General features: G+C 40.1%; 1 protein-coding gene across 3 annotated transcripts in view; it reads left to right on the plus strand.

Annotated features, from left to right (window-relative positions):
- FAM47E (family with sequence similarity 47 member E) overlaps window positions 1-19,780 on the plus strand; it is a 32,104-nt gene that overhangs the window by 7,711 nt on the left and 4,613 nt on the right. For all 3 annotated transcript variants that reach the window (XR_646959.4, XM_003898731.5, XM_009206911.4), the window contains exons 3-6: window positions 4,576-4,715; window positions 9,864-10,017; window positions 12,788-12,988; window positions 19,308-19,463. Coding sequence is in view for 2 of the 3 variants with exons in the window: in XM_003898731.5 (XP_003898780.2) it covers window positions 4,576-4,715; window positions 9,864-10,017; window positions 12,788-12,988; window positions 19,308-19,463 (651 nt within the window). In the remaining variant the exon portion in view is untranslated. The remainder of the gene's footprint in view (window positions 1-4,575; window positions 4,716-9,863; window positions 10,018-12,787; window positions 12,989-19,307; window positions 19,464-19,780) is intronic.

Below are 19,780 nucleotides of genomic sequence, written 5' to 3' on the forward strand. Positions count from 1 at the left end.
TGATTGTGTATAATTTATGCCCCTTCACATATAACACCATCCTTGCCTTCAAGCATGTGACACCCTTTGTCAGAGAATTAAAAGAATTTGACAAACTCAGCAACCTTCTGAACCAGACATTTGCTGATATTGAGATTCCTCCAGTGTTATAACCACCTAAAATGGTGAACTATTCTTGGTTAAAGATTTGACTGTCAAGAAAGATAGACTTCTTATATTTACCACTAAATCTAACATAGAAAAACTAGTGCATGTTTCACTTTGGCTATTGGATGGCACTTTCAAGACTGTCCCCACTTTTTAAAATCAATGATATACAATTCATGCCCCTGTTGGATCTGGAAATTCTAAAACTTATCTGCTTCTTTATATATTAATGACTGGAAACAAATGAAGTATTTTATAATCACTTATTTGGAGATTTGGTGGACTGTGCAGAAGAAAATGGATTTCTTTGAACCCCCAACCCAAAATGACAGGTTTGGAATTAAGTGTAATCAAAGCTTCTAAAAGTGAACTTGAAAGAGTTATCAATAAAGTTTTTTTTTTTTTTCATGTAGTCCAACACATGTGGCAGAAATTCAGATGAATGGATTGGCCATGTGATTAGGCAATGGCAGAAACTTGAGTTTAAAAATGAATCATTTCATGATCCTACACCCAGAAAGCCTTAAAGATTCATCCAAAAGACTTCTAGACTTGATAAACGACTTCAGTAAAGTTTCAGGATACAAAATTAATGTTAAAAAGTCAGTTGTGTCTCTATACATTATCAATACTGAAGCTGAGAAACAAGAACTCAGTATCATTTACAATTGCCACAAAAAACTAAAATACCTAGGAATACATTTAACGAAAGAAGTGAAAGACCTCCACAAGGGGAACTACAAAACACTGATGAAAGAAATCATAAATGATGCTAACAAATAGAAAAACATTCCATGTTCATGTAAAGGAAGAATCAATGTGTTAAAATGACCATACTATCCAAAGCAATCTACAGATTTCCTGCCATTCCTATAAAATTACCAACATAATTTTTCAAATAATTAGAAAAAACAATTCTAAAATTCATACAGAATCAAAAAAGTGTCTGATTAGCCAAATTAATCCTAAGCAAAAAGAACAAAGCTGGAGTCATCATGTTACCCAACTTCAAACTATACTGCAAGGCTACAGTAATCAAAACAGCATAATATGGATACAAAAACATGCCCATAGATTAATGGAACAGAATAGAGAACCCAGAATTAAAGCCACACACCTACAACCAGCTGATCTTTGACAAACTTGAGAAAAACAAACAATGGAAAAAGGACACCCTATTCAATAAATGGTGCTGGGAAAACTGGCTAGCTATATGCAGAAGAGTGAAACTGTGTCCCCTTGTCTCACCATATACAAAAATTAACTCAAGATGGGCTAAAAACTTAAATGTAAGACCTGAAGCTATACAAATTCTAGAAGAAAACCTACAAAAAACTCTTCTGGGCATTGACTGAGGCAAAGAATTTACGACTAAGACCTCAAAAACAAATGCAACAAAAACAAAAATAGACAAATGAAAATTAAGCTAAAGAACTTTGCACTGCAAAAGAAACTATCAATACAGTAAACAGACAGCCTGCTGAATGGGAGAAAATATTTGTAAACTATACATGTGACAAAGGACTAATGTCTAGAATTTATAAGGAACTTAAACAATTCAACAAAAAAAAAACAATTCCATTAAAAAATAGGCAAAGCTGGGAAGTCTCCCCAGGAGGTTTAAGGCTACAGTGATTGCACCATTGCACTTCAGCCTGGGTGACAGAGTGTGAGACCCTGTCTCAAAAAAAAAAAAAAAAAAAAAAAAATATATATATATATATATATATATATATATATTCACACAAAGAACATGAACAGCCACTTCTCAAAAGAAGACATACAAGCAGCCAACAAACATATGAAGAAGTGCTCAACATCACTCATCATCAGAGAAAAGCCGATTAAAACCACAATGAGATACCATCTCATATCAGTCAGAATAGCTATTATTGAAATAAAATAACAGATATTGGCAAGGATGCAGAGAAAAGAGGATGCTTATACACTGTTGATGGGAATGTAAGTTAGCTCAACCTCTGTGGAAAACAAGATGGAAATTTCTCAAGTAGCTAAAAATAGAACTACCATTCAACCCAGCATTTCCACTACTGGGTATCTACCCAAAGGAAAAGAAATTGTTTTATCAAAAAGACACCTTCACTCATACGTTTATCGCAACACTATTACAATAGCAAAGTCATGAAATCAACCTAAGTGTCCATCAATGATGGATTGGGTAAAGATAATGTGGTATGTATACACCACAGAATACTATGCAGCCATAAAAAGAATGAAATCATGTCTATTGTAGCAACGTGGATGGAACTGGAGGCCATTATCCGAAGTGAAATAACTCAGAATCAGAAAATCAAATACCATGTGTTCTCACTTATAAGTGGGAGCTTAACAATGGGTATACATGGTCATAAAGATGGAGAGAATAGACACTGGGGCCTCCAAAAAGGGGGGTTGGGAAGGTGTTGAGGATTAAAAAACTACCTATGGGGTACTATGTTCACTATTTGGGTGACGGGTTCACTAGAAATCCAAACCCCAGTATTACACAACATACTCATGTAACATACCTGCACATGTACACCCTGAATCTATAATAAAAAATTAAAAGATAAAATAAAAAGGTTTTTTTAAAGGAAAAAACTAAACATGAAAAAAGTGTCATTTGTTTGCATTAGCATTCCTTACAGCTGCTGAAATTCCAGGAGCGTTTAATAAAGCTGCATCTGCCCAAAGAGATCGTGATTTTACTGACTAGTTCAAAAATAATTATAGGATACATAAGATAAGATGTTGTTGCTATTGAATCATCAGTATTGTTTCTGCCAACTTTGGTGTCTGTATATGAGCATGTGTGGAATGGATTTCCCTATACCCAGAACAACATAGAAGTATGGCACAGAAAAGGGGAAAATGTAATAGGGAATACTCATATGAGTATATATTGAATCACAGAATAATTTTAAAAAGAGCAGTGCATGTAGAAAATGAATATGAACGTATTCTCCAAGGAGAGCCCTAAAAGAAAAAAAGCAACTATTTACTATGATGCAAGACTTCAAAATATAGTTAACGATCATAAATGCCTGCCAGTTCTTATGGACTACCTCTGTGTAATTGCCCATAATCTATCTCATACATGTTTTTAACATGTTGAATTTCCTTCTTAGCTTTTTTTTTAGTGCCCCCCACACTATTTTAAATTGTAAGTGTTATTTTTTACAATTTACTATATTATGTGTTTCATCTTTGCATCAATTTTAATGCTGGAGATACACATTGTGTAAAAACTTTTATAGAGTTCTAATTCATTTCATGCATTTTTTGCAAATTTGACTTCATGAAAATGCATTGTCACAACACTGACTTTGTGTGTAAGCATTGTGGATTTACATAACAACATTGAAACTTCATCAATGAATGAAGAGATGTCCTTTTTGTTCATCTGTATTTGTGAAAGATAATATTTCTTGATATCTTGGTTCTTTGGGTAACTGCGCATAGAGTGGTGTCCCACAATGGTTGTTTTTTGCTTGTTTTTTTGAGACAGGTTCTCATTCTGTTGCCCAAGCTGGAGTGCAGTGGTGCAATTATAGTTCACTCTTACCTCAAACTCCTGAGCTCAAGGGATCCTCTTACCTTAGCCTCCAAGTATCTAGGATTACAGGAGTGCACCATCATGCCTGGCTAATTTAAATTTTTTTTTTAATAGAGACAGGGGTCTTGCTGTGTTGCCCAGGCTGGTCTCAAGCTCCTGGCCTCATGCCATCTTCCTGAGTCAGCTTCCCAGAGCACTGAGATTATATGCCTTAGCCACTGTGCCTGGCCCCATCATGCTTTTTGATTGATTTTGTCAAAAGGCTTAGGTTGTACATTGCTGTATTTCAGATGACTGAAATTATAAAGCAGAGTGCACACAATTGCCAAACATAGTGATATGCATTTATACATATCACTTTTTGAGCTATTTCTTTATGAATATGGTTTCCCTGCTCATATTATACCCATGTGACTTTTGCTAGTATACCTGACTGTTTATGCTTGCAAAAATATGTATATTGTTTTTGCCCAATTCATTGTGTAAAATGGCCAATGAAGTGTTCTCTCATTTTTACATTTCTCAAATAAATCTCCATTTAAAAATTTAAGTGCCTTTAAAATAATTTTTTTTACAATTTTTTTTCCAGAATTATAGTTTTGGAATTTTAATTTTTGGGATTGCGATTTTGAGGATTTTAGACTTAAGGGATTATGATCTTTCAGGATTTTAACATTTGAGATTATGTCTTTTGCGATATGGTCCTAATCTATCCATAGCACCCAGCATAATACTTGGTATGGAAGTTGGTGAACAGTACTGATGGATTGAAAAGGAAAAGTGAAGGGCAAGTGTGTCTGTTTTGTTGTAGAATGGGGACTCCCTTCTTCAGCACATTTTTCTTTTCCTCTAAGACTATTTTCTGTTTGTAGCTCTTATTAAAGGTGCTGGAAGTGCTCGATCCTGACCGGAAGCTGGAGGACACATGGGCTTATTGTCAGGACACCAGGAAAGGAATGAAAGAACCCACAAAGCTTTTTAAAAAACGTTCTACCCAAGTCTACCTGGGACCGTGAGTATTGTTCTTAACCCTTTGATCATTGCTGTCACCTGATGAAACATTCTAGGAATTACCTTCTTAAAGTTTCTCATCTTTAGAATAATTCTAATGAAGAAAATATAACTAAGTTCCCAAGGAAGAGGGAAAGGAGTCCTAGGTACCACTCTAAATAGTGCTTATTTCTTCAATGGATGTGATTTATCCAGCAACGATGCAGACACAGGTGTCTATAAGGAAATTCCAGAGAGAGTCCCTCCCTATGCTTGAGGGGTAGAAACAGCGAAAGTCAGAAAATCCTTGATTTTGAGGCAGCTTCTACAGCTTTCCAATTTCCTTTAATTCAAAAGTGCTCAGCATACCAAAGCACCATAGTTTTGGGGTTTCATCCTTTGTACCCCAAGAAATGTTACGGCTAGAGGGCAGTGAAGAGATCACAACTCACTGCAGCCTTGAGTTCTGGACTCAAATGATCCTCCTACCTCAGCCTCCTGAACAGCTAGGACTTCAGGTATGTACCACCATGCCTGACCTAAGCCTTTTTTCTGAGTATAGGTCTACTGCTTGGAGTTTCCACCCATCTTTTTTTCTTAAACCATACCTGTAATACTACCTTCATTGACACTTCTCAAAGCATTAAGCTTAACGAAAGCATCTCCCTTTTGTAACACATTCTTGATTCCCTAGTCAATATAATATTTAATTAAATAACATAAATGCAGTGATAAGCATACTGGACACAAATAGATTTGGGATACACATGTTTTTTTGTTTGTTTTTGAGACAGAGTTTTGCTCTGTCGCCCAGGCTGGAGAGCAGTGGCACCATCTTGGCTCACTGCAACCTCTACCTCTTGGGTTCCAGCGATTCTTATGCCTCAGCCTTCCAAGTAACTGGGACTATAGGTGCTCACCACCACACCTGGCTAATCTTTGTGTTTTTGGTAGAGATGAGGTTTCCTCATGTTGGCCAGTCTAGTCTTGAACTCCTGGCCTCAAGTGATCTGCCCACCTCTTCCTTCCAAAGTGTGGAGATTACAGGCATGAGCCACTGGGTCAGGCCTACATTTGACTTTTGAAATTAAAGACCTCACTGATGGGTGCTGAAGAGTATGGTGAACTAGAGAGCAGCCTATCCACAGTACCCAGACACTTAGAGGGGTGTGGACCGTGGTCAGTGTGTTTTGTGGGGGCCATGTAGAGCTTTGTTGGTCACACACATTACCTACATGGAGGTGGATTTAGAGAGAATCCACTGCATTACATTGTATATGTTTTTTAGGGGAAGACACAAGGTGAGAGGAACTCTACTCTTAGGACATTTCTGGCTCTTCAGTCCACCACTTGGTAAAAATAGGAAGGGTAACTGGATGTGCTTCTCTCAGTTTTGCCTTTCTTCCATGAGGAGCAAGATGGCCCATGGGAAGCATAATTTCTCCTTGCTTCCCCATTCTAGAGGGGAGGACTGTCCTGGTCCAGCCCTGCAGGAGACTGGGTGGAAGTCCCTGCCAGTTTCTGGGTGTCAGTTAGCAAGTCCTCTTGGACCTAAAGCCATGTCGTCTATCATGGCTGCTGTTAGCAGTGAAGGGGATATTTTGGCTATTGTCTTTGCTCTCCATATTGTTTTTCAGGTTGCTCAAAACTTGGGTGGGGGAGCGAGAGGAATGTTGTATGTAGGGATCTGTGATATAATAAATATACTTGGTCTTTGTCCCCAGTTACTGACACAGGGCTCCTAAATCCCTTGGGATTTCCTGAGTGACAGGAATGCTTTTTGTTATTCATAAGGAGCCCCTTTTAGTCACTGGAGAGTTTATGCTAATGAGGTGCTCAGGTTGGGGCACCTAGATTGTCTTAGAATGTGGCTGGTCACCAGAAAGACCAAGTGATTAGAGGGTTAAGTGGGACCTCTCAGAGGGGACAGAGGGAAGCATGGCTGGAGATTAAAAATTCTTGAACATATATTTGATGAACCTCCAGGTTGATGAACACCTCCAGGTCCTGGCAGGATGCAAGCGACACCAACTCCACCTCACCAGATAATCTCTCCTTTCCTTTAGAGCAAAATTTTTTGAAAGAGGCATTCATACTCACTCAGTCTTTTTCTCTCCGAACAGCAATCAGGCTCTTATCTCTACCACTCCACTGAACCTGACCTTAGCCAAGGTCACCATTGACCTCTATGTTACTTAATCGGCTCTCAGGGATCACCATACTTGATGTATACATAGTAGCAATTGACGTAATTGATTATGTCCTCTTTCTCCTAACACTTTCTTTACTTGGCTTCTGGAACATCCCTCTTTCATGGACCTCTCCGTAGTCATCTTTTACTGGCCACTCTTTACCTTTTAGCCTTGAAGTACTTTGGTCTTTGATGGCTTTTCAGCACATTTACTCACAACCAAGTGACCTCCTCTGGTCCATCTGTATATGGTTAATTCAATATTTGTCCTTGGATGTATACTTGGAATCTCCGACTAGACAAACCCAAAACTGAACTCTTGTTTTCTCCCCTAAACTTATTCCTACTTCTGTCTTCCCCAGTTCAGTAAACAGGAACCCCATCTTTCCAGTTTTTTCTGGAACAATAGTTGCAATCTGCCGGCGAATGATAATGGTTTTACTTTTGAAATGTATCCAGAATCTCACCTTCTCCACTACTACCAGTCTATTCCAAGATTCCATCACCTCTTGCCTGGATTACTGCAATAGCTTACTAACTGGTCTCGTGACCTCCACCCAAACCCCCGTCTCTCAAGTCTGTCACACGGTAGCTGACATAATCTTTTTAAAAACATAAGTCAAGTCATGTCATTCCAGTGCTTGAGATTCTCCAATTGCTTATTTTTCTGAGAAAAATCCAAAGTCCTTACAACTGCCTTCAAAGTACTATATGATTAGGTCCCTGTCACCTCTCAAGCCTCATCCTCTGCTGTTCTACTCTTTACTCCTCTCCATGGGACTTTGTATTCTTCAAACATGCTCAGCACGCTCCCAGCTCAGGTCTTTGCATATACCATTCTTTTCTGTCTGTTATCTGCATGACTTGACATTTACATGGTTTGACCCCTTTCTTCTTTTGGGTCTTTGGTCAAATATTACTTTAATAGAGACAACTTCTCTGTATAAATAAAATGCTCCCTACCACCACTCTCCATCCCTCCTGTCCTATTTTGCTTTCTCTATATCACTTATAATCAGCTGGCATATGTTTGTTTACTATCTGTCTCTCTTACTCAATTGTGTACTCTATGAGGACAGGGGCTTAACTTTATTTACATTTCAATTCTAATGCCTGGCACATAGTTGATGCTTACTGAATATTTGTTGAATTAATGGATGGATAAATTAATATGAGTGTTATGAATAAAAGGTACAGGGGCTATGAATAAAAAGTAGGCTCAGGGGACAGCCTGTGGGGATGCCTCCCCGAGGAAGGCACATGTATGTTGAGACATGAAGGGGATAAGGAAATGGTGACAGCATTGCAGTCAGGTGGAACAGCTCAAGCAAAGGCCTAATGGCTGGAGGGAGCAGCATGAATTCACAGAACTGAGAGAAGGCCATATTGGCTGGAGTTCAGAGAGTAAAAAAGGGCGGTGGGTCCCAAAGAACCTGGAGAGCTAGGCCATGCAGAGCCTTAGAGGTTGTGTCAAGATTTAAGTCTTTATTGGAGGAATAGCAAGAGGCTGTTGAACACAAAAGCTTGTTCATGAATGTCCATAGCAGCATTGTCCTTAACAGGCATAAAGTGGCAACAGCCCAAATGTCTATCACCTGCATATGTTTGTGAACGGATAAACAAAAAGTGGTCTATGTAGACAATGGAATATTGGCCACAAAAAGAAATAAACTACTAATACATGCTACAACATGGATGAGCCTTGAAAACATGATGCTAATTGAGAGAAGCCAGACACAAAAGACTACATGTTGCATGGTTCCATTCAGATGAAATATCCGGTATAGACAAATCTACAGAGACAGAAAGGTAGGTTAGTTGTTGCCAGGAAGGAACAAGGGAAGTGGGGAAATGGTGAGTGATTATTAATGGCTACGGGGTTTCTTTCAGGGCAATAAAAGTGTTCTGGAATAAGATAGTGGTGGTGGTTGCACAACTTTGTGAATATAAAAGGGTACTCTCAAACACTTTTGAAGTGGTACATTTTATGAATTTCATGGTGGATGAATTATATTTCAATTTTTATAAAGAAGCTGTTGATGGTGATGAAGGGTGGCTGATTTGATATGTCCAGAGTTACATTTTGAAATGACTGCTTGGGCTGCAGTGTAGGGAATGGATTGGGGGTTGAAGGTTGGGGGAGCCATAGGAGTTGATGATGCAGAGACACTAGCATTTTGCTGCAGTCCAGAGGGAAGGAGACAGTTACAATCTGCCAGACTTTAACTGAGCTGGATTTTAGGAATGATAGAGAAGTCAAGGATGACTCCTACTTGTCAAGGTTGCCTGAGGCTTTGGTAGACTTCAAGCACAGTAATTTGGGCTTTTACCCAGTACATGTTTTAATAAATGGTACTCAAAATTTTAAAAATCAACTTATAATGGTAAAATGCTATATAAGTTTTAATTATTATAACTAATCATGATATACTTGTCTTTATAATATTGGTAATGAGAATGTGCTCTTTGAAAAATTAAAATATAATTTGTATGTGAGCTTGCAAGAGACTGTCAGAAATACTTGCTTTGGCCGGGCGTGGTGGCTCACGCCTGTAATCCCAGCACTTTGGGAGGCCAAGGCGGGCGGATCACGAGGTCAGGAGATCGAGACCATCCTGGCTAACAAGGTGAAACCCCATCTCTACTAAAAATACAGAAAATTAGCCGGGCGTGGTAGTGGGCACCTGTGGTCTCAGCTACTCGGGAGGCTGAGGCAGGAGAATGGTGTGAACCTGGGAGGCGGAGCTTGCAGTGAGCCGCCACTGCACTCAAGCCTGGGCGCCACTCCACTCCAGCCACTGCACTCCAGCCTGGGTGGCAGAACAAGACTCCGTCTCAAAAACAAAAAACAAAAACAAAACAAAGCAAAACAACCAAATACTTGCTTTATGATTTCCTTTTGCCTCCAAAACTGTTTGAAATCCATTTGGATTCATTGTGTCTCATATTGTAATTCTTTAATGATCTTATTATCTTTAGTTCCAAGCAGACTTCTGTGTCAAATGCAAGCCAATGGCTTTATGAAGAAAAGCCACATAAAATGGATTTGCTCCATGAAAACGGTCCTCGTCCTGGTCTTCAGGAAAATGTTCACAGAGCAGTTAATGACTTCTGCAACTGGGTTACTACTTTTGTAAGTTAGTGGTAATACCTACTTTTAAATGTCAAGCTCAAAGTTGCTTTTATTAAAAAACAGTATTGAATAAAATCTAAGTCAAATCCTCAAAATCATAAAGGAATCATTTTCTTCTATTATATATAAATAGAAATATTTCTGGTATATGAAATTTCTGGAAAGTTTGCAAACTTGTGGCTAATTTGAATGTTTATGTTCACATCTCACATCATTGCAGTTGTTTCATATTTTTATTTTCCATTTTAATGTCAGGACTTTCTTTTCTCTCTTTCACTCCTTAAACTTATTTTTCTCAGTTAGATTTATCTAGAAGTACTCTGGCAGGTACTCCTTGATTATAACCTTCACACAAAAATGTTCTAACATGCCAGGCACAGTGGCTTATGCCTGTAATCCCAGCACTTTTGGAGACTGAGGCAGGTGGATCGCTTGAGCTCAGGAGTTTAATACCAGCCCGGGCAATATGGCAAAACCTTGTCTCTCTTGTATTTTTGTAAAAAATATGAAAGTTAGGCCGGGTGCAGTGGCTCACACCTGTAATCCTAGCACTTTGGGAGTCCAAGGTGGGTGGATCATGAGGTCAGGAGTTCAAGATCAGCCTGACCAACATGGTGAAACCCCGTCTCTACTAAAAATACAAAAAAATTAGCCGGGTGTGGTGGCGTGCACCTGTAATCCCAACTACTCAGGAGGCTGAGGCAGGAGAATTGTTTGAACCCGGAGGCAGAGGTTGCAGAGAGCAGAGATTGCACCACTGCACTCCAGCCTGGGCAACAGGGTGAGACTCCGTCTTAAAAAAATAAAAATAAATAAATAAAAATTAGCTAGGCATGGTGGTGTGCCCCTCCCACACAGGAGGCTGAGGTGGGAGGATTGCTAGAGCCTGGGAAATCGAGGCTGCAGTGAGCTGTCATCATGCCACTGTACTCCAGCATGGGCAACAAAGCAAGACCCTGTCTCAAAAAAAAAAAAAAAAAAAAAACTGACATAAACAGACTTTTGACTCAGTTATCAAGGTCTTCCCTTGTGCTCCTTCCAAGACCTATATAGTCACCTATTCCTGTTCCTGAGTCTCTGTAGATGTCTAAATACCTGATGCTTTTCTCGGATTTAAGGTCTTTAGGATTTGCATTCCATGCCCCCACCCCATCTTTTGAGTGTTAGTTTTAGTCAATGTATTTTTTTAGTACTTTTAAACATCAAGCTACTTACTTCATTGGCAAGTGACTGAAATATAATTCAGATTGGTTTAAGAGAGAAAAGGAAAGCATCCAGATATAGTAGGAACTTCAGGCACAGCTTGATCCAGGTGCTGAAATAGTTTTAGATGTTGTTCCTATCTCTCGGTTGTTGCAAGATGGACTTCTTTCTCAATCAATATTTCCCCAAGAAATGGCAAAAGTAGTCACTAAAATTTCCAAGCTTATATCCTACAAGCGAGCAACCTAAGTGTGAAGACAGCAGTGCTTTTCCATCAGGGAAAAGTCCAGGGATTACTCTCACTGGACTAACTTGGGGCACGTGCTTGTGCTTGAACTAACCATTATGATTAAGGAGATGGAATATGCTTATTGGCTAGGCCAGGACGCACACCTAACCCTGAAGCCAAGAGTGGGGGTGTCCAACCCAACTGCAACAGAGTGAGAGTGAGGGACAGAGACTCCTCAGATGGTGACTGGAGCGGGGATGCTGGACGAAGCAGACGACGCCCAGTATGCCTGGTATCCAAATCACTGCTTGTCCATAATCTGTTCAGAGTGGACTGCCTGATTTCCAGAGTCCACTTCTCCTATTCCTGCTGCTGGAGGCGATTCCTGTCTCAAGGCAAGAAACTTAAGGAATCTTAGAATAAGAGCTTAGCTTCTCTGGTAACTGCCTTTAGTTTCAGACCCTGTGACCAAGCTCCCATGTTTACTGACATCCCACGAGCTAGGTCCCTGTCTCATCACCCTGCGGGATTTTCTTCACAGCACTGGCTTGTGCTTTTCCTTCCATGCTGTTTGTTTATTTTTCACCTCATTGATTCTGCTTGCTTTATTTCTGCTTCATTATTACTTTAGCTTCCTTTTGCCTGTACTTGTCCCTTTATGTCCCTGACTCTGTTTCATGACTCCTCTCTATAAATTTTACTCCAGTCACAGTGCCAGCTGCTGGTGACTTCGTTCTCTGTGTTTTCCAGTTTCTATTTTCCAGTGTGAGATTCTATGGAGTCTAAGATCTTTTAGCCTTGAGCCATATCATAGGTAAACACTCAGCATACAGATTAGCTGCTCTTAACGTGCCCATCTCTACTCCCACCAGCTGTAGCTGAGGGAAGGAAATGGTGAAGGTTGTTCTGTGTACAGAATGCGGCTGACTGAAACCACCTCCTTCAGCAGGAGCTGTGAACCTGGCAGCTTTCCTTATACAGAGTTATGGGCAGAGAAAACACTGCCATATCTACACAAGTCTGGAAAACACTTCTAGAGATGCCACCACTATAAAGTGCTGAAGAAGTTTGCTATCGATCAAACTGAATTTCCCTCAGGCTCATGATTTCCCTCAGGGACTCACTGCTTCTTGCAAAGTCCTAAGCTGTCTTTTAATGACAAAGCCCTCCAAATCCCAAACACTTCTTGTCTTCAATAAATGCTGACTGAGCATTTTCCACTTCTCCCCAAGCTACCTCTTTCCCCAGCAATGGCCAACTACCTCCCTTAGATTAAAGAAGAAAGCAAGGAGCATTTCACCGATTGCCCTCAATTCATGCAATGTGATATTCTTCCAGGGAATTTCAGACATTGATGAAGAGTTCATCTTGAAACAGTTTGACATTGACTATGAGACCAAACCAAGCCATGATGCGCTCCACATGATGAAGCCAAATCAGGTTGCTCTGGAGCTAAAGCGTAGTGTGGGGCTCAGTAAACTGCAGGAGCCAAAGTTCTTCCAGAAAACAGGCTATGAGAGGAAACTCCAGAAACCACAGGTAATTGCAGAAGGGGACCAGTCCGAAAATCAAAGAAAATTAAGTTGTATTGAAGTCTTAAAGTTCTTGAATTCTGGTGTGTCATGGGTACTGGTTTTTTAAAGTAGAATTCTTGAATTTTTTTCATGATTAATATTTGTTAAACAAATGCATGTTTAATACCTATAATAAAGTCAGTTATACAAATGAGGCATATCATTTGGGATTATTTTTCATACCTGAATAGTCATTTTCAGAGATAATTTGTTAGGTGTTTTATATGTTGAAAGACTAAAAGTCAGTAGAAATATACATGAATGGTTATTATTGCAAGAGCAAAATGCTGCAATTAATTATTGTGAATGCTGTTAATAGTATGTCCAAAGAATTCTTGAATTTTTGCTGGAGTCTTGTTGACCACAAACCATCATTCTTGACCACATGCTTGCCTAATGATTAACAGGTTTCCTCAGCACCAAGTTTCTGTAAAGATGGAAGAACAAGGTAACAGAAAAGAGAAATAACATGCCATGTTCCAAAGGGAAGTACTATGGGCCCCTAAACTACTATTTACTTTTCTACACAATGTGTCACTGCAAATATATATACACAAGTCAAGTTATGTGAGTCAACAACAGATTTAAGTGCCTAAGTTGGAGGGGAGAGCCCTTCCCTGAAAGTGAAAAACAATATTTTATTTCTAATTGTCTTCTGCCTTTTACACATAAACTTTGATATTATACTTCCAATATTTGGGACATATTAATTTTGTCCTTTACAGTTGAACACATTTGCCAACCTATTTTGACACACATTATGTTTCTATCCTTGACTCTATTGCATAAGGTTTATGAAAACTATGCATTTCATCATGAATATCAGCACTTTTATTTTTCCATTTTCCTTTCATCTTTCTAAAAGGTAAAATGCAAAATGGTATTAGACAGGTAAGTTATGTCCATCACACCTGAGGCCTGAACCACTGCTTGTCCTGATTCTGGGCTGAATAAAATTGCTCAATTCCCTGTATGTAGAAATAATTATGCAAACACTGCTTTATAAACCATGGAAGTTATTGCCAAAATTGAACCTTTGACTGGCAAATGGAGGGTCACTATACAAAAGTTGAAACTATATTTCCACATAGTATCTTTTTTCTTCTGACTAGAAGACTTCTTTTAACATTCCTTCCAGTGTGGATCTGCTGGTGATGAATTCTTTCAGCTTTTGTATGTCTGAAGACACCTTGTTCTGCCTCATTTAAAAAGATTCAGTGGTCACCTGTTGTCTGTTATCTGTAGGGGTTATGTTTCAAGATCCTCCAGTAGATGCTGAAACTTTGGATAGTACTAACTCCTATATATACTGTTTTTTGATCTGATAACAGGCGGTTACTGAGTGACTAAGGGAGGGTAGTGTGTACAGTGTGGATACTCTGGACGAAGAGATGATCATATCCCTGGAGGAATGGAACAAGGATGGCTTGAGATTTCATCATGCTACTGAGAATGGCACACAATTTAAAACTTATGAATTGTTTATTTCTAGAATTTTCCATTTAATACTTCAGACCATGGTTGACCACAGGTAACTGAAAATGTAGAAAGCAAAATCATGGATAAGGAGGAATTTTGTATTTTGTGGGAAAAGAATTCTAGTTCAAAGTTAATTCACAGTTTTAAAAATTTCAGTAAAGATATTGCTTTCCTGTCTTCTTGGTTGTACTGTTTCTAGGAGAAATCTTACAACATCCTCATCTTTGTTTTTTTGGGATGTGCTTTTTCCTTGGATGCTTTTAATATTTTCTCTTTGTCACTGGTTTTGAGCATTTTGATTATCATAAACCTTGGTGTATCTTTCTTCGTGTTTCATGTACTTGTGGCTTGTTGAGCCTCTTGGATTTGTGGGCCTGTAGTTTTCATTAAATTTGGAAAATTTTGGACTATATTTCTTTAAACTTTTTTTGTTGTTGTTTTTCAGTCCCTTCCCAGAACTCTGATTACCTGTAATTAGGCCACTTGAAGTTGTTTTACAGTTCACCACTGCTCTGGTCAGCTTTTAAAATTCTCTTTTCTTTTTGTGTTTCTATGGCTATGTCTTTAAATTCTCTATTTTTTCCCCCTGCAATGTCTAGTCTTTCGTTAATCCCATCTAGTATTTTTTTAGAATCTCATATGTTACAATTTTTATCTCTAAAAGTTTAGCTTAAGTCTCTTTAATTTATATCTTCCATGTCTCAACTTCACCTTTTGCGCATAAAAAACATAGTTATAACAATTGCTGTGATGTCATTGTTTACGGATTCTAACATCTGCATCAGTTCTGTGTCAGTTTCCATTAGGTGATTTGTCTCCTCACTGTGGGTCATACTTTCTTACATCTCTGTGTGCCTGGTAGTCTTCGATGGATGCTAGGCAATGTTACTTTTATCTTACTGGGTGTTGAGTATTTGTATTCCTATAAATATTCTTGAACTTTGTTCTGGGATGCAACCAAGTTACTTGGAAGTTTGATCCTTTTGAGCTTTGCTTTTAAGATTTGTTGGGGTTGGGTGCGGTGGTTTATGACCGTAATCCCAGCATTTTGGGAGGCCAAGGCAGAAGTATCACTTGAAGCCAGGAGTTCGAGACCAACTCGGGCAACATAGTGAGACCCCGTCTCTACAAAAAAAATTTAGAAAAGAAATTAACTGCTTGTGGTGGCATGTACATGTAGTCCCAGCTACTTGGGAGGCTGAGGCAGAGGATTGCTTAAGCCTAGGAGTTCAAGGCTATAGTGAGCTATGATTGTGCCACTGTACTCCAGTCTGGGTGACAGAGTGAGATTTTTGTTTCTATTAAAAAAAAAAATTTGTTGGGAAAGACCAAAGTAATATGGGGTAATTATTCCCTACTATTGAGGCAAGACCCTTCTGTGTGTTCTGCCTAGTGTCCTGTGGATCTTTAGGTTTTCCAGGAGGAAGAAGGCACTGTTCCTGGCCCTGTGAAAGTGCTGGACACTTTGCCCTCTTTTCCTTTTGGTTGGTTCTTTCCCTGACCGTGGGTAGTTTCCTCCCACACATGCACAAAGGGGTACCCTCTGAAACCTCCTGGAGTTCTCTCTCTCTGCAGCTCTTTCTTTTCTGATACTCTGTGCTGCAAACTTTCTCTGCTTTGATCTGTCTGGACTCTTGGTCCTGTCCTCTCAATTCAGAGAGTCCATTGGGCTCCTCCTGCGCTCTGCCTGAAGGCAGTGAGCTAGGGCAGTCGTGGGGCTTATCTTGTTTGTCCCTCAAAGATCACTATCCTTGGTTACCCCATGTCTTGTGTCTGGCATAGTATTAATTCATGTACTTTTTCTTGTGTTTTTGATTGTTGAAGGTGGCGGGGTAAATCTGGTCCCTATTCTGGAAGTCCTTGTCTTTATTTTCTGGGCTGCCCTGTCTTTATTTTCTGACTCCACAAACCCTCAGGCCTTCTAAACTGTGGTCTTTGGTGTATGAGCTTTCCTGCCACCTTAGCTTTGCTCATAGTATTCTCGATTCCTGGAGTGCCCTCCTCTCCATGTCCATAGGTTCTATCTTCCTTTAGACCCAGGAAATTTGCTGATTTTTCCATGGAGCTTTTCTCGGTCCCTTGGTTGACATTAATTTGTTCTTACTTCTAATCTCTCACAGCAATCTGTGCCTCTATTTTATATATCTTTCTTTGCCCTCTATATTAATTGATCAATTTGTGTATGCATTTATTCAAAAACAGTAGTACGTTTCTGAGCACCTACCACTATGTGTCCAAAAGTGCTGGGAACAAATGAAGCAAAAATGGAGGACTGCCTCCTGCACTTATGGAGATTACAGCCTAGTGGGGTCAACAGGTAAATGATTATAGCGAAATGATGCCATGGTGTGTTCAGGACATAGGAAGAGGTAATCAATTCCATCAAGCACGGAGTGAGGGCATGTTTACGAAGGTATCACAGAAGGAATTATGTTCATCTTGAGTCTGGAAAGATCACCAGTTACCCAACAACATAACATATTCCAGAATTCAAGTTCTTCAGTGTGGCAGTAATGTAGATTCCATTCCCCTCCTTCTCCCCTTTCTTCCCCAATCTGTTTTCTTCCCTCTTTCATTTCAGTGGTTCATATCTGAGGGCAATTTGCCCCCTTTCCCCCACCTCAGGGATATTTGGCAATATCTAGAGAGGACATTTTTGGTTGTCACCACTTGGGGGATGCTATTAGAATCTAGTGGGTAGAAGCCAGGAATGCTGCTAAACATCCTATGATGCATGGGACACACACACACACACACACACATACACACACACACACACACCACTCCCCTACATACAAAGGGTTCTCCAGTACCAAATGTCAATAGTGCCAAAGTTAAGAAACATGACTTTCATTCAGCAAATACTTATTAAGCACCCATTATGTCCTAAGTATTGTTTAGATGCCAGGGAGATGTAGCTGGGAATAATTTCCGAAGCTTATATTTTAGAGGACAAGAAGAGAGACAGACAAATGATCAGAAAATATATAGCATAGAAATGGTGATGAGGGTCATTAAGTAAAGTGGAGCAGAGAAAGAAGGCAAAGAGTGTTGGGAGGGAGGGGGGATTCCTTTTTTTTCTTTTTTTTTTTTTTTTGGAGACAGAGGCTCACTCTGTCACCCAGGCTGGAGTGCAGTGGACTGATCCCAGCTCACTGCAACCTCTGCCTCCTGGGTTCAAGCGATTCTCCTGCCTCAGCCGCTAGAGTAGCTGGGACTACAGGCATGCGCCACCACGCCCAGCTAATTTTGTATATTTACTAGAGACAGGGTTTCACCATGTTAGCCAGGCTGATCTCGAACTCCCGACCTCAGGTGATCCGCCCACCTTAGCCTCCCAAAGTGCTGGGATTACAGGCGTGAGCCACCGCGCCCGGCCCGGGGTTACCATTTTTTAAATTGGATGGCCAGGGAAGATGCCACTGAAAAGATGACATGAAATAGGTAAAAGAGGAAGCCATGTGTGTGTCTTGGGGAAAAACATTACAGTAAAGGGAACAGTGTGTGTGGAGGCACTGAGGCAGAAGCATGACAGGGGTGCTCTGGAAATTGCAAGGCAGTCTGTATGCTCGGAGCGGAGAGATCACAATGCTGAATCCAGCGCTGGAAGAGATTTCCCTCCTGTCTATTTTGTCCCATTCTCTCTGTCTTAGAGCGTATCTGGCTTGACTCTAGAATGCCCCACACATTCCACCACATAGTTTAAATGTGCATGAGAGGAGACAGGGCCAGAATCTTTGTGGTTTCATGTTTCTAACACCCAAGAGTTAGACCCCCTTTTGTGATGCGACAGTGAGGGTATTGCATTCACAGTATCAGTCTATGAACCAACAAGAGGTTCTCCTAACGTCCTTGATGCACTGCTGAGGAATGGGGGAAAGAAGGGAATGAGATACGTTCATTTTCCTCTTTCTGTCTTCCAGTTAAAAAGGCAAGAGCTTGGCCGGGCATGGTGGCTTACACCTGTAAGCCCAGCACTTTAGGAGGCCGAGGCGGGCAGATCACGAGGTCAGGAGATTGAGACCATCCTAGCTAACATGGTGAAACCCCATATCTACTAAAAATACAAAAAATTAGCCAGGCGTGGTGGTGAGCGCCTGTAGTCCCAGCCACTTGGAGGCTGAGGCAGGAGAATGGCGTGAACCCGCGAGGCAGAGCTTGCAGTGAGCCGAGATCACGCCAGTGCACTCCAGCCTGGGCGACGGAGCAAGACTCTGTCTCAAAAAAAAAAAAAAAAAAAGAAAGAAAGAAAGAAAAAAATAAGGCAAAAGCTTGGTGTTAGCAGTTTGATAAAACAGTATTGTAGCATATGCAAGGCTGAGCACCGTGCTGGGCTCATACTGTCTAATAACTTACTATTTTGATTGAGTATTATTCAAGGTCTTTACCCTAGGGGAAAACATGTGATTTTTTACATGATTTCTAGCTGCTTTACATACATTCTCTCCTTTAATCTTCACAACAGCCCTGTGGGGGTGTATACTATTGTTATCTCCATTTTACAGATGAAGAATTTATGTAACTTGATCATCTCACACCTACTGAGTGGGAGGAAAGCTGGATTTGAACCCTGGTCTGTCAAAATCCAAAGGCCATGTTATTAACCACTGCATTATTTTTAAAATCATGAACTTTAATGTTTACTTTGTAAAATCAAAGCATGCTGAAACTTCACAAAATACTTTGGCAAGGACCAACCTAAATTCCAAAGTAATGATCCTGCTCTCCTAAGCTAAGCTTTAGATGTTTGAAATGACAAACAAACAAAAAATCAATGGCACTGGGAATTGTGTTACTCTCCATAGAATCCTTGTAAGCCAAAGTGGGTGAAGATGAGGTATGGAGCGTGGTATTTGAACCCCAACTTGTGGAAAAAGCAAAGAGCAGACGAGCCTCTGGTTGACCCTGAGGCCTCACATAAAGCTCAAGAGGAGAATTTTAAAAAGGAGCTGCAGGAACAGGTATGTATTTATACCGAGATTCGATTGTCTGAGCTTAAGATGATCACAGTGTGTCTGCCACCCTCATACTGAACTAGACTCTGTGGCGTAATACAAAGGCTCCTGAAAGCCCTCCACCTTGCATATTGAATTCAGCAAGGAGAAAACCAAGTCATGTTATGGAGAACATGTAATAAGCAAGACGTGGAATCTCCTGGCTTTGTGGTAGACATGACATCTCTACTCATGGTATTTCAACATTCTTGGAACAATTTATTCCAAGGATAATTGTTCAAAGGGCGGTGTGACTTGGTAGGACCACCTCAGTGCCCAGAATA

The sequence above is a fragment of the Papio anubis genome, chromosome 3 (assembly GCF_008728515.1).
Source record: "Papio anubis isolate 15944 chromosome 3, Panubis1.0, whole genome shotgun sequence".
NCBI classification, from domain to species: Eukaryota; Metazoa; Chordata; class Mammalia; order Primates; family Cercopithecidae; genus Papio; species Papio anubis.